Source organism: Amborella trichopoda, chromosome 12, assembly GCF_054954075.1.
Source record: "Amborella trichopoda isolate Santa Cruz 75 chromosome 12, AtrichopodaSantaCruz75HAP2 v2.0, whole genome shotgun sequence".
Lineage (NCBI taxonomy): Eukaryota > Viridiplantae > Streptophyta > Magnoliopsida > Amborellales > Amborellaceae > Amborella > Amborella trichopoda.
In genome coordinates, this window is record NC_142347.1 from 46,348,518 (window position 1) to 46,363,217 (window position 14,700).

General features: G+C 35.5%; 1 protein-coding gene across 25 annotated transcripts; it reads left to right on the forward strand.

Moving 5' to 3' along the window:
* The first annotated feature begins 518 nt into the window (after nucleotides 1–518).
* BIO1 (adenosylmethionine-8-amino-7-oxononanoate transaminase) lies at nucleotides 519–14,204 on the forward strand. Of its 25 annotated transcripts, none has more exons than XR_016046395.1 (16): nucleotides 519–1,327; nucleotides 1,469–2,153; nucleotides 3,448–3,618; nucleotides 4,819–5,080; nucleotides 5,699–5,788; nucleotides 6,443–6,585; nucleotides 6,742–7,120; nucleotides 7,371–7,520; nucleotides 7,704–7,798; nucleotides 8,805–8,920; nucleotides 9,470–9,616; nucleotides 10,589–10,722; nucleotides 10,863–10,994; nucleotides 12,512–12,649; nucleotides 12,908–13,014; nucleotides 13,666–14,204. XR_016046395.1 is itself a non-coding variant. In XM_011625524.3 (15 exons), the coding sequence occupies exons 1-15, from the start codon at nucleotides 1,183–1,185 to the stop codon at nucleotides 13,847–13,849; spliced, it is 2,670 nt and encodes an 889-aa protein (XP_011623826.1). In that variant the 5' UTR covers nucleotides 519–1,182; the 3' UTR covers nucleotides 13,850–14,204. The 25 variants fall into 25 exon arrangements, 14 of the variants coding, with proteins under 14 accessions (XP_011623826.1, XP_088710509.1, XP_088710503.1 ...); XR_016046397.1 differs by having other exon boundaries at nucleotides 7,378–7,520; XR_016046391.1 differs by having other exon boundaries at nucleotides 6,455–6,585.
* Nucleotides 14,205–14,700: the final 496 nt, after the last annotated feature.

A 14,700-nucleotide genomic window follows, 5' to 3' on the forward strand; every position in this document is an offset into this window, starting at 1 on the left:
TTTTCATACAATTATGCTCCATAAATCACAAATTATGCTTCATAAATCATAAAAAGTCATAACTTTTCATACAATTATGCTTCATAACTTTTCATACAAGTATGTGATTATGCTTCATAAATCACAAATCGGATATTGATCGGCGATTTTTAAACCACAAACATACCAGATTGCCTATTTTTACCCGTAAATCCATAAAGTTAGTGAGAATCCAATGTCCCAAAAACCTAAAGGTTCCTCCGCAAGGTTCATCCACATAAGGTCAGTCAAGGCCTAAGATCAAGCCGAAAGGCATAGTCGATGGACAATATATGAATATTTGTGTACTACCTCATGTTGGTCTCAAGGGATGGAGGAGGCTAAGTTCACCGAAAAGTGGTTCATCAGTTTAAGGACACAAGATGATCTTACTTTTTGTTTAAAATCCAACAAACCTAAAATGCTTAGCAATAGAAAAAGACTAGAAAATAACAAAACAAGTTAAAAATAAAACCATTGAAAAGTTATTGGTTCTCATTTGGGTAGAGCATAGGCTCTAAACAATCAAATTAGAGCCTACCTTCAAATAGTATAAAAAAAAGCGGTTTCTATATTGGAATTTTTTATGATAGTTTTAAAATATGTTTTTATACTAATTTATACAGTTAAAAGCTTAAAAAATTGTCTATATCGACAAATCTATAAAAACTTGAAAAACTTGAAAATCTTGAAAATTGACAGTACAAAAATGTGTTATAAAATACACTATTTTTAAAACTTGAAATTTATTTTTTTCTCATGCCCATGCGACTTGATTTCGAGATAATCAATTTGAAGATATGTAAGATATGTAAACATAAAAAACAACCTCTTCTAGTGAAATTTTTTAGATAGGTTCAAATTTAATTGTTTAGAGCCTCGGTTCTATATAAACTTTTCCCAAAGTTAAGGGATCTCGAATATTTTATGTTAATTTCAAGTCTCATTCAAAATTCTGCTTAAAAGTGGAATCAGGGACATGAATCTAAAGCACCAGTTTTATTTAAGAATGAAACCCAAGGAAATATAAAAATAAAGAAAAGCAATAAATGTTTGAGGGTAGTTTATTAATTTTGTGCGCACCATTTAATGTTCAAATGTGGTAGCCGTTTCTTGTGGTCGTTCTGTGTTTTGCCAGGGTTGAAAGCTTCGGCATTCTGACCCATGGCGCGAACCCTAATTTTTCTGCAGAACGCAAGACGCTGCCTCCTCTTCAATGGCCGTCTCAATCTCTTATTTGTTCCTTCAAGTTCAGCTTCTCTCTCTAAACTGGCAGGTTCACAAAACAATAGACGTTGCCACGCTACTGGTACATCAGTTCTCTATCTAATTTTGTAAAAACATGAAAAAAGAGGTTTTTCATCGATTTCTCTCACTAAATTTGCATAATAATGGAACATGGGTGGTTTATGCACACCTAATGAAGTATTTTATCTCACTAAAATTGCAGGTTCACGATTCACCAGATCTTTCTGTACCACTTCTGTAAACCTAGAAGTAAGCCTCTCTCACCCTACGTTCATGGTTTGGAGTTCAAATACCGGGGTGGGAAAAACCCTAGTTTCAGCTGGACTTGCTTCTTCGATACTCTTACTGGAGACTAAACCCTCGAATCCATTGAATGTCCAGTATATCAAGCCTGTTCAAACTGGTTTTCCCATTGATTCAGATTCTCGCTGTGTGTATCAAAAGGTCTCTGAAATTTTCCACCATCGGAGGCCTTCTCGGAGCATTTTTGCCTCAAATCATGTTCTCAAAGCTTCAGAGCCTGCATTAGAAGGACTTGTAGGGGTTAGAACCGAAGATTGCACAAGTGGAAGCATTGATGGATTCAGGGATTTGGGTTTGTATGAGGAGAGGGAGTTGCGTGTTCCTGGATCTGTACATGAGGGTTCAAAATTGATGTGCAAAACAATGTATGCATGGAAACAGCCAATTTCGCCCCATCTCGCTGTAGAGAGAGAAAGTGCTTTTGTTAGTGATTCAGTTTTACTCCAGTCATTGCAACAAAATTTGCTGTTTCAAACGAGAGAGAAAGATGCATTTGGAAAGTGTCAGCTTTGGAATATAGTTGAAATTGCAGGGGGAGTTGCTAGTCCTGGACCTTCTGGCACGCTCCAGTGTGATCTTTACAGGTATTTAGTTGCTTCATTCATTTGTCAGCTCAAGGGAAAAGAACAAAAGAAAAGAACAGGATCCATAGGGCTGTTTAGGCAATCAATTTTGGGATATGTTTGCCTTATGGTGTTGAGGGTAATCTCTGTTGAGATTGTGTTTGTTTGCTAAATGGATGAGATTTATGGTTCAGAAGTATTTATCTGCTCACTTTTTTGTGTTTGCTTTTCATGGCAACTGGTAAGTTGTTGAGTTTGGTTTTTTTTGTGCATTTTTTACTATTATTTATGCCTGGTCATTTAGTTGCTTCAAATATTTGTTAGCTCAAGCAGAAAGAACTAAAGAAAAACATTTACAGGGCTGTTTTACGAATCTATTTTGTATATGTTTTTCTAATGGGTTATGGTGAGTGGGGGCCTTGTATGGCAATCTTTGTTGACACTGCATTTTTTTGCTCAATGGATGATATTTCTGGTTCAAAAGTATCTGCTCACTTTTTTTTTGTCTGTTTTCTCTTCAATGGAAACTGGTGCTTTGTCTGATCTTGTATTTGTGTATTTGGCCTTTATATATGATGGGTCATTTGCTCATAGTATCACAGCAATTATAAAGGGATGGACATAACTTTTTGTAATGTCAATTGCAAATGGGTTCAATATTTGACTTTTAGAGACAACATTGTGATGATAGCTATGGCCTTCAGGTTGGTTACATAGTGTCTGTCTTATCTCTTTGCTATTTACTTTTGTACTCTTTGGGTTTATTTTGTTTATGTTCTCTTTTATAGTTATTATTATTATGATGATTTTGTGCTATTTGTTTTGTCATCATCTTTGTTTATTTAGAATTTTTTCACTCAACATATAAAATCTAGTTTTTTAGTTTATTTATTTTGGTTAGACATAGTTTTTTTATTTTCTCTTTCTGTATCACAAGAAACCATGGATGGTTTTTAGCCTCCAATGCACTTAGAAATCGACAGTAATATTTTTTCTGGAAATTTTTTGAATGTATTTATCTCATTCCTGATAGTTATTTGCAGTATTATCTTATTTTGATGCATGTGAAGTTATTGATGTTAGTTCCTTGAACACAATAAAAGATTTCAATATTGCCCAAGAATCAAATTAGCCTTCTAGTTTTGTGCCATTGGGCGCTTTGGATAACTAAGACATGCTTGAAGTTCTGTTTATTTCTTTATTTGGAATTTATTTTATTTTTGTGGCAAACTTTTATTTATTTTGAATTTATTTATTTTGAATTGATCTTATTTTTCTAGCAAACCGAATTTATCTTATTTTTCTAGCGAACCAGACCTTTCAGGTTACCTGGTGTCCTTGTTGGAGATGGGAGACTTGGTGGTATATCTGGGACAATTTCAGCATACGAGACTTTAAAGCTTAGAGGTTATGACGTGGCTGCCATTATTTTGGAGGATAATGGCCTTTCAAATGAGGAATCTTTGTTGTCTTACTTGCACAACAGGTGAGTGGCTTGCCCTATTAATCTATTTTTTGGTTCCTCCTAATGTAATATTTGGGAAATATTTGGTGAGTCTGCCAACTCACCTATTTTGTGCCCTTCCAAAATCCATCTTCTATGGATTTAGAATTTTCTGATCTCACAATGATGATGATCACGATGGATTTTTTTTTTTTTTGAAAAATAAATATGGTATTTTGAGTTTCTTTTTCCACCACCCATTTTAGCTTATTAGTGAAGGCACAATTTTTTGATGTCCATCATAGAGATGGACATATGATGCATAAGGAGGCACACAAAAACGGGCGAGTTGGCTGACTCACCCAAACCGGGTCCATAATATTCTGCCTTCAGTTACATTGGATGACAGTCTAATAACATTTATCATAGGTTCACAACTGTCATGAAGAAGTTAGTTATAAAGGAAAATATCTTATTATCCCATATTTTTAACTTTTATATTTCATCATACCCAAGAATTAAAAATATTACTTGTAAGCAAAAGGACTCCATCTTTTCTATCTTCCAACCCCTTAAACCCTTTTGACCATGTATTATTGACCTCAACAACTTATGAAATGACTCTATCTCTCTCTCTAAAACTCCATCTCTCTCACATCATTGTCTCTCTCTCAAAACTCCATCTCTAAAACCCAAACTCCATCTCTCTCTCACATCATCGTCTCTCTCTCTCTCAAAACTCCATCTCTCTCCCTAAAACTCAAATTCCATCTCTCTCTAAGACCCAAACTCCATCTCTCTCTCTCTCTAAAACTCCATCTCCCTCTCACACATAAGAAGGTGTGCTTGTATTCGAGCTCAAGCTAAACCCCTTGGCTGGTAAACTCACCGAGAAGCGAAGAGAGAGAGATGGAGTTTTAGAGAGAAAGAGAGATAGAGTTTGAATAGGGTGTCATTTTAGTGTTTGTTTGGGTAAAAAATTTATGATCAAAGGGGTCTAGCGGGTTGTAAGGTAGAAAAGATGGAGACCTTTTGCTTACAAGTAATATTTTCAATTCTTAGGTCTCATGAGATATGAAAGTTAAAAATAGGGGATAAGGAGATATTTTCCCTAGTTATAATTGTCTTCTGCTGAAGGTTAGGCAGCTTCAAACCATAAAAAAGAGGTTATGCACACCCTCAGTGACATTGTAACTTGTACCCCTCATAGATGAAAGTGTGTTCCTTTCTTTTCTTAATTAGGTTGCCTGTGCTTGTGCTGCCTGCTATTCCACGAGACCTATCTGATAACCTTATGGAATGGTTTGGAAAATCTTGGGATGTTTTTGGCTCCCTCCATTCAATATTGGTAGATGATTATACAAAAAGGATGGGGAGATTACATGAGATGTCAAAGAAAGCTGGTACCATTTTCTGGTGGCCATTTACTCAGCACTCTCTTGTTCCTGAGGAAACTGTTACAGTTATCGATTCACGCAGTGGTGAGAATTTTGCCATTCACAAGGTTTGTACTTTGCACTAAGTTGCTTTTTTGCTTTTGCCTTTTAATCATTTTATTCGGAACTGTTTTACATTCTTGTTTGCTTTTATCATTTTCTTCGGAACTGTTTTACATTCTTGTTTGGTTTTCTCTTGTGAATTTTACTTTAACATTTGGGAACATCCAAACAATGGCTGGAACCTGTACAAATAGTTCTAGAAACTTGGAATCTCAAAATAGTGCATGGATAGTTGTTTCTTTTTTAAATGATTATTTCACATTCTCTCTGGTGTTTAGAGCACCAGATAAGAAAGGGATTATAAAAATTTATGTGATTGATCAAGGATAAAAAACAAACATACAAAAGGAAGGTTGTTTCTGGTGCTGTTTTGAAATTCCAAGATGTTCATAGCACCCACATGATTTATGCATGTCTGTCAGTCACTGGTTTTATGGTTTCCCTTAACAGTATTAGAATTCGTAGTGCAAACATTACATTCATTCTTACTTTCATTTTATGGTTGACCTGCCTTTCATCTTTGATGGATTCATTGGTATTATTCGTAACTTTTGATACAGGAATTCCTATAGTTTGCTGAGTTCCTGTTGCATGTCCCTGTGTGTTTGTTTTCCCATATGTAGGTAAAGAAAGACTCAAACTATGAGTTTATTTCTCACCAGTTTGATGCATGTGCTAGTTGGTGGACACAAGGACCGGATTCTACACTACAGGTAATTTATATGGAAAATACCTTATAGGAATTCTCCTGTGGGTAACCTACAACTGCTATGCTGGTTGTATGATAATTCCTTCTCTAGGATATGCATGGATGTTTCACTGCCAATGCTTGATATTCATCTTGTTTGCTCTTATATTTATATGGACATCTCATTTCAGTTTCATTTTCATTGTATATGCTTACAACATGGATGTTAATAGTTATATGAGCAATTTGATATTGAAATAGACATTCCAAGCGTTAACATTGACCTTTATGCCTAGTAGTCAAATTGGTCCTTTATGCCTAGTAGTTATATGAGCAATTCGATATTGGTATTTTAAATTTAAAATACCAAATCAGTTAAACTGGTCCTTATATCATTATGTGACAGTCATTATGTTGAATGGAATGTTGATTGTATTCATAGAACTGTCAAATTATTTCCTATTTTGTTTCGTTTGGAGGCTGAGGTTATGTCTTTTATATCTAAACTTCTGCAAACTTAGCACATGATACTTTTTAAATGTTAGAGATGTCTATCTTTTCCCACTTTCCTTTCCTGTTATTTTTCCGTGTTGCAACCTTTTCTTGCATGAAGAGTGAAAAATGTAAAGCAGTTGTCTTCACTCCAGCTGAATTATGCCGTGAATTTTCTTCACTATAGCCCTGTGATTAGGTTGTTTCAGATGGAGCTTGCAAGGGATATGGGTTATGCAACTGCTAGATATGGACATATAATGTTCCCTGAGAATGTCTACGAGCCAGCTTTACATTGTGCGGAGCTTTTGCTTCTAGGTGTAGGAAAAGGTTAGTCACTGTGTTGTGCTTATCTTGTGTTGCAATCTGGTTATACTTTTGATTTAGAAATTTACTGAGAGAAATGCATATTTTTCTTCATTAATCGTATGAGATACTTCTTCATGTCCTTTATTGCATGGACACATCTGCGTGTGTCCATGTCAGACACAGGTACAAGGTGTCAAATTCTTCATGCCGTGAAGAGTAGGAGCCAGTGAAGCACCGTGAAGAGTAGGAGCCAGTGAAGCAGATATTATATAAAAACAAAGATCCCAACATTGTTTACTTATATTCTATCTCATTCAGAGTGGCCAAAAGAATCATTTATCCCTTGGTTGGCTAAATCAATACATATTTTTGAAGTTTATATGTTTATTGAAAAGAAAAAAAGTTACTCTCTAAAATGATGTGGCCAATGCTTAAGGAACAACAAGAAGAATCCAGATGAATCTGTGTCGGTATGTGTGGTGATACGTGTCCGACACGGTTAAGGAACTACAAAAAAATAAATCCATGTCGCATAGTTCCTGACTATGGAGTTTAGGTAGGACCACTTGTTATTCTGTAATTTAGCATTTCACTACTATTTTCCGAATTCTAGTGTGCCATCTATGAATATCAGAGGAGTACTATTAAGATTTGAAGAATGCAAGAGGCATCCCATTAATCATCATTGATAAAATTGCATTGACGATAAACTGCATTTTGTTGATAATTTACTTTCATTTTCATGATTTACCGGTTAGTTGTTATTGCTTATTTGCTTTATATAAAGTAACTAGGGCCAGTTTTAGCTTGCAGGATGGGCTTCACGAGTATTCTTTTCAGACAATGGTTCCACATCCATAGAAATTTCTCTGAAGATGGCATTTCGTAAATTTGCTTCCGATCATGCACTTTTTTGTCCTTCCCAGCTGAAGTCAGTTGAAGGTACTGAGTTCAAGGTACGAAGATTTCATTTAGTTCAATCAAGGGGATATAATTATTTCCCAATTATTCAATATAAACTTTATTTTATGGGTCTTCTGTTTCCTGTTATTGATATTTTCTTTAAACTAGAGATTTATGCCATTAGTTTTGTTGAATCAATTTATGGTGGTAGATGAAATTCACTAATTTTAGTGCAGGTGCTTGCTCTTAATGGATCTTATCATGGTGATACTTTGGGTGCCATGGAAGCACAGGCACCATCACCATATACAGGATTTCTCCAACAGCCTTGGTAAGAATTATTGGCCATACAGAATTTTAATAGGTCCCTATTGTTAAATGATGCTGGAACTCCAGGAAAATAGTAATTAACTAATAGTCTCTTTTCTTTATTGTTAGCTATTACTAGAATGATGATGCATCCAATTTAGCTGTCACTTATTCATATATCTATTGATCTCAAAATTTGTTCATACATCCATGTATCATGTATTTGCTGGAAGTTAGCTGCTTACATGTTTCGCATTTTTATGCAGTATTATCATTGCTTCCTTGAAACATGTTCATACATTTGTATTATTTGTTTTCCTTTAAAAGTAGAAAATCTGTAATAAATAGATGGAAATGTAATTGATAGACTAATGCAAACTTATTGCTGATCAATATTAATGTAAAGAGCAATGATTTCATGCAACCATTGTATAGTAATATGATGCAACAACCTTAAAAAACCATCTTATGGCCATTTGTTTGATCCAAATTTTGAGATATACACTCCTTTCATTCTAATGATCAATCACTAAAAAAGGAAAAATTGGAAACACAACCTAGAAAGTATTTTTTTTAGTCCAATTAACATAGGTCGTTCATTTTGGTGAGATGCTTAGATCTAAGTCTTAGAAGGATTTATTCATTTTCAATTTTTTTTGATGGCTTTATTATCATTAGATGAGCAATGTTAAAAAAGAAAAAAATTATTTTGAGTTTATAAAGGCTAAGATCTTGAAATTCACAAATCAATGGTCTAGATTCATTTTTGGAGGGGACTCATTTTGACCATATCTAGGGTTCAAATTGAATTTTTTTTTTTTTGGGGGATTGATTATTGAGATTAAGAGAGTGTGTGTGCAAAATTTGGGGTTATACAAATACCACAAACATGGTTTTCTAGAAGTATCGTTTCATTATACTATGATACAACCGTTGCATTGGATCATTGCTCTAATATAAATTTCGGTATCTTTGTTTCTGCTTCAAGTTGGCTGTCCCTCAAATTTTGATATGATACTATTTGGTAGGTATTCTGGGAGAGGCTTCTTTCTTGATCCTCCTACAGTCTTTTGTAGCAATGAGCATTGGAATCTTTGTTTACCTCAAGTCTTTCTGCCTTACAAACTGAATGGGGAAGTCCCTGGTGGGTATTGCATTTCTTTTATTTATTTATTTTTTAAATCTTTGATATTGGGTGCATAGTCTCAGTGTCTCTAGTAGATGAAACTAATAATGGGGGGACATGCCCTTCACTTAGATATTTCTATTTGCTATCACGAGTTTTTTACTTTTTTTAATGGGAAAAGTTTATATAGAGCCGAGGCTCTAAACAATCAAATGAGAGCCTACCTCAAAAGTTTCACTAGAAGAGATTGTTTTGATGTCCAAAATCCAAATATCCTCAAAGTGATCATCTCGACATCAAGATGCATGGACATGAGAAAAAAATGGATTTCAAGTTTTGGAAATGGTGTATTTTGTAACGCATTTTTGGACTATCAATTTTGAAGATTTTCAAGTTTTCGTAGATTTGTCGATCTACACTAGTTTTGAAGCTTTAAACTTTATAAATAAAGATGAAAATATATTTTAAGGCTATCACAAAGATTTCCAGTATTGAAACCACATTTCTCGACACTATTTGAAGGCAAGCTCTAATTTGTGATATGTAACTTGCACACTCAACTTGTAGCATTTAGCTCGCGTGAGGAGGTGTTCTGTGGGAGTAGGGATTCTTCTGAGCTTGCTGGAAACTATTCCAATTATATACATCAGCAGTTGTCACTGTATCGAGGATCAAAAAATTGTGCTTCTATAGCAGCCCTGATAATAGAACCAGGTAAGAAAAATATTAATTTCTGGAGTTTACATTAATTTTTCCTTGGTATTGTTGGATTTACTTGCATGTTAACAGAAAATATAACTAAGTCTCCATATTATCTATTTCCATTAACTTTGTGTTACAGTTTGTAGAGAGAACAATGTTAACAATTTTTCCTTGGTATTGTTGGATTTCTGCTAACAGTGTTCTTGTGGTTTTCTTCTAACTAATTATTTATTATTTGAGTCAACCAAAAGATGGATGCAGATCGGATATTAAAATCTCAATAGTTTTGAGCATTTGTGGCGCTCCAAATCCAGTGATGCTGCTAGTGAGATCAGAACTCGAATAGTTGTGAGCTTAACTACTTGTTTGTTTGTGCAAACTGAATCCATGCCCTCTTATCTGAGAGTAACCAAGGGCATAAGAGCCTTATACCGCTTGACCATATGCTCTAAATTTCGAACCATTTGTAAATGATGGCTTGTCACTCTTTTACTCCGGAATTTTTTTTTTTTTGTGGTGGGCAGAGCATGAATTAAGTAACCTGACCGGAACATGCATCATATCCCATGATTAACGTGTTGAAAATTTGATATGATAGAGATGGAATTTTACTAGAGAAGTGTCATCGTTTTAAAATTGGGGAAAATTATTACATTACCCCTAAGGCGCTAAGAGATTAACAATTTAACACTTTACCATAGTTTTTGAATTAGTTTCAAAATACCCATAAAATAATGCACGGTCTTGAGTTGGAAAAGTTCTAAAAGAGTAAATTATTAAATAGATCACCTCTCATCGGTATTTTGATAAATTTCCCTTAAAATTATGCCTCATCTTCCAACATCATGTGCCTTATGCTCATTTGTTTCCTGCGATTTTTGATAAATTTCCCTTAAAATTATGCCTCATCTTCCAACATCATGTGTCTTATGCTCATTTGTTTCCTGCGATTTTTGCCACTAAAAAGGTCAAGTAATGTTGCAGTTATCCATGGTGCCGGTGGAATGCACATGATCGATCCCCTTTTTCAACGGGTGCTCGTTAGGGAATGTCGAAATCAAGGAATTCCTATTATTTATGATGAAGTTTTCACTGGGTTTTGGCGTCTTGGTGTTGAGGTGTGTTTTCTACTCTTTGTGATATTTATGTTTGCTTTTCCTTTTGGGGTGTAATTTAATTTTGTAAATCTGCGTGTGGCTCAACTTTATTTGTTTTTTATTCTGTTCTTCGTTTAATTGGTCAATGTTGCATTTTGTAGTCTGCAGCAGAGTTCCTTGGTTGTGTTCCTGATATTGCTTGCTTTGCAAAGCTAATGACTGGGGGAATTGTCCCTTTGTCGGTCACATTAGCAACTGAAGCTGTCTTTGATGCATTTAAAGGAGACTCTAAGGTACGTGTGCCAATGGACTGATTCAAACTCATTCATAAATGATAATTATCTTGAATGAATATAGAGTGTTGTTCCGGTCTCTTAGGCCTACGGCTCTTGCTGATATTATTCTTTCAAAAAAAGCTTGTGGATTGTGTTTTTGCACTATCAAACTTGTTTTTCTCCATGGCTGCTCGAATATATTGTTGAGCAAACCCATTCAAGAATATCTATCTACATTTCACATTTCATGACTGATTTTAGCTTGCTTAGAATGCATTGTCCAAAAGATTGTCTAAACTTCATGTCCCATGTAAAGAACACTTAACTTAAACAATTGTATTGAAAGAAGAATGTGATTTGGAGTTCCTAACTAGCTATAAGAATGACCAGTATTTTGGCTTATGTGTGATATTGTTGGATTTCAGTGCATGTACCTTAACACTTTTTAAATAATGGCTAGTTGTATTTGTGTAAACTTTCTTAAAGATTTAATGTGATGGATGTGTTACATGTCGTAATAAATGCTCTCCTTATTATTCCTGCCAATTTTATTTTAAGATGAGGTTTCTATAAGGCCTAGGCTTCAGGAAAAATTGAAAACAAAATATATAATGCGTCACCTTAAATCATCGTCTGGAGAGTACTTTCGGCGACAGAAATCTCTATGATGGCTCCAAAATTGATTTCCAACACCGACAATAAAATTTGAAACTCAAAAAATGGTACAGATCTTGCAGATATGGGAACACTTATTTTTAAAGCAAAATGGTCTAGACAATTTGTTACAATATACACTATTTTTGGAACTTGAAATCCTAATTTTTTTTCACAACCATAATGTTCAAGTCAAGATGATCGATGTAAAGGTTTTCTAATGCTGAACTTGCAATTTTCGATGAGTTATGAAGTGAAAATTTGCTTATTTTGATAGGGCTGCAGCCCTATCAAGCTATCATCCTTTATTTTATAAGTGACGCACGGTACTGGATAGCCGACCCCAAATAGTTGGGAAAAGGCTCTGATGATGATATGTTGATGCAACTCATGTCAGGACTTGCTTGTGTCCTGAGCATGAGTCAGCCGGTTGAACTTGGCCAATTCTTAACGAGACTCAGCCAAGTCTATGTAAAAATAACACATTAAAGTCCTGAAGCAATGGGACTTGGGGCAAGGCCCGATGTTTTTCAACAGGACCCGGCACCCTTTCAGTTCCGTGTGACTTGGGTGGGTCTGAGTTGCAGTCTTGAGTTTCAAAACATTGATGTCTTCCTTTATTTATAAAATTTGTTTTTCAGAATTTTCCGTGGTGTTTTTCTCATAGTTTTTGCACAACCCATGTCCCATTGGCTACTAATAAGCAGAAATATTCACCAAAAAAAAATGCTTTTACGAGTTGTGAAAATCCATTTTGATTTCTTGTCTCTCTTTTGCCTTGTATGCATCTATTCGTGTGTGTGGATATTTGCATGCTAAATATTTTCTGAAAGTAGAGTATGTTACCCTGAATCAAGAGAAACATATCCTGTTTGTTTCAGCTCATGGCCTTATTGCATGGGCACTCCTACTCTGCACATGCACTGGGCTGTACAGCAGCAGCCAAAGCCATTCAATGGTTTAAGGATCCCCATATGAACCCCAACATTATAGCAACTGGAAACAAGAAGCTTAGAGAGGTATGTTTGTACTTCTACTTACTTCTACTTTGTCTTCGCTGACTAGGATGTCAAAATTCTTGTTTAACTAGGAGGGATAAGCTGCAGTGATAATGTCCCCCTCCCTCCCTCCCTCCCACTCTCTCTCTCTCTCTCTCTTTTTCTCTCTCTCTCTCTCCTCAATATGTTCTTTTATATATCGTCAGCTTGGGACTATGTTTTGTATGGCTAATGGCCTCTTCGGTTTTTGATATATCATATAAATTTCAATGCTTGCAGTTATGGGACTGTGAAATGGTATCAAAACTATCATCCCATTCAGCTGTGAAAAGAGTAGTTTCACTGGGGACTTTGTGTGCTATTGAACTCAAAGCAGAAGATTCTGGGTATGATATGACTATTGCCACCTGACCTATCACCGAACCCGGAACCTCTTTTGCACTTATTATTTTATCGATGGCATGAATATTTTATTATTAAGTTAATGAGCAGGTTACAACTTCTATTGTGAAAAGGTGAGCTGGGTTATAACTGACTCAATTTTCAGTAAAAAACAAAACAAAAAAATTCAACCAGCAATAACAGTCGGAGTTAGGAGGAGTACGCCTGTTCTTCTATCCGCTTCATCTATCTCTCCGTTTTATGGGATGAATTGCAAGGCATGGCAGCTGCTGTTCGTTCGAGCTTATCAGTCCTGGAGTTAGTTCCTTTGAGATGAGTAAGAGACTGACCGCCGCATAGCTCTTTCGGTCGGGTCCGGATCTGCCCCCAATGCCTTATCCCAGTTCTTCTCCAGCTCCACCAGGATCCTTATCCGCTGCTATGGTTCCCTTTCTGAATGCAAATCGAATACGCCTGAATTTAGGATGGTTAATGCATCTTGCATTTTTCTTCTCTCATTTCGTAAAAACTAGAAGTTGGTTTTATAAGAAATAATGTATTCTAAGTGTTTGTTTTATTGGAATCACGGTTTTTCTTTTATATTTGGGGTGCTGAAGTTGTCAGATGATTTTAATATTTTTGCAATAATTATGCAGATATGGTTCTCTGTATGCCATCTCTCTTGTTCGGCAGCTGCGTGAAGATGGTGTATACATGAGGCCTTTGGGGAATGTTATTTATCTCATGTGTGGCCCATGCACATCACCTCAGGTCTGTTACCAACTTCTTAGTAAAGTATATCGAAGAATTAATGAGCTTGGTGCAAGCGCAGGCGCGTAACCTGATAGGCTTCTGAGAATAAGTTGGTCCTGGGTCCAATCAGCATTACTTTTAAGAGTAATTGGTACTCTTGCTCTGATAAAGTATTTGATTTCTCCTTTTCTGCCTGTAGCATGGGTAATTCAGTTGTTTGCTTTTAGTCATGCAAGTTTGATCTCATGGAATATGAGAGAGAGGGGTCTTCTTACAAGTAGCACTTATGGCATGCTCCTACAGGAGCATACTGTACATTAACTGCCTTAGGCAAAGAGCTATTTGGTAGATCTTTTGTATCAGAAATTTTGGGCTCCAACTAAGAATCACTAGAAGGTTGTTTTAAAAAACAAAAAAAAAAAATATTAGATTTTGAGTTCAATTCTTAGATCTTGCCCTCCAATGATTGAACGGCCCCTATTCAATCTTGGTTCACTGCTTCTCCCGAGCACAGAGCGTGTGATTTGCTTTTTGTTATTATTATCGTTATTATTGAGGTTAATTACTGGTTAAACAAATTACATCCTTAAAATTTGGGATCCAAGTCATCCAACAAATAATTTTAGCTTTGAAGTTTACACGAGTAGCAAATCTTCTCTTTTACAAATGGAAGATGAGTGTAAATTACTGGAGGGCATTCACCATCTGTTCATGCGTATGATGGAATTTAAGCATTGTGGGCGTTCACCTAAACTTGATTAGTCTCCATCGTATATCAACGGTCGGTAGATATTCGTTTGGGAGTACTGCATACCATTCTGAATTGGATTATGATTATGCTTTTTCATGAAAGTATTTTTAAAAGAGAATGTCCGCATTTTAGTAGTAATGGGAATTGCAGCTCTAAATTTCTTATCTTGGTAATACTCGTACGATGT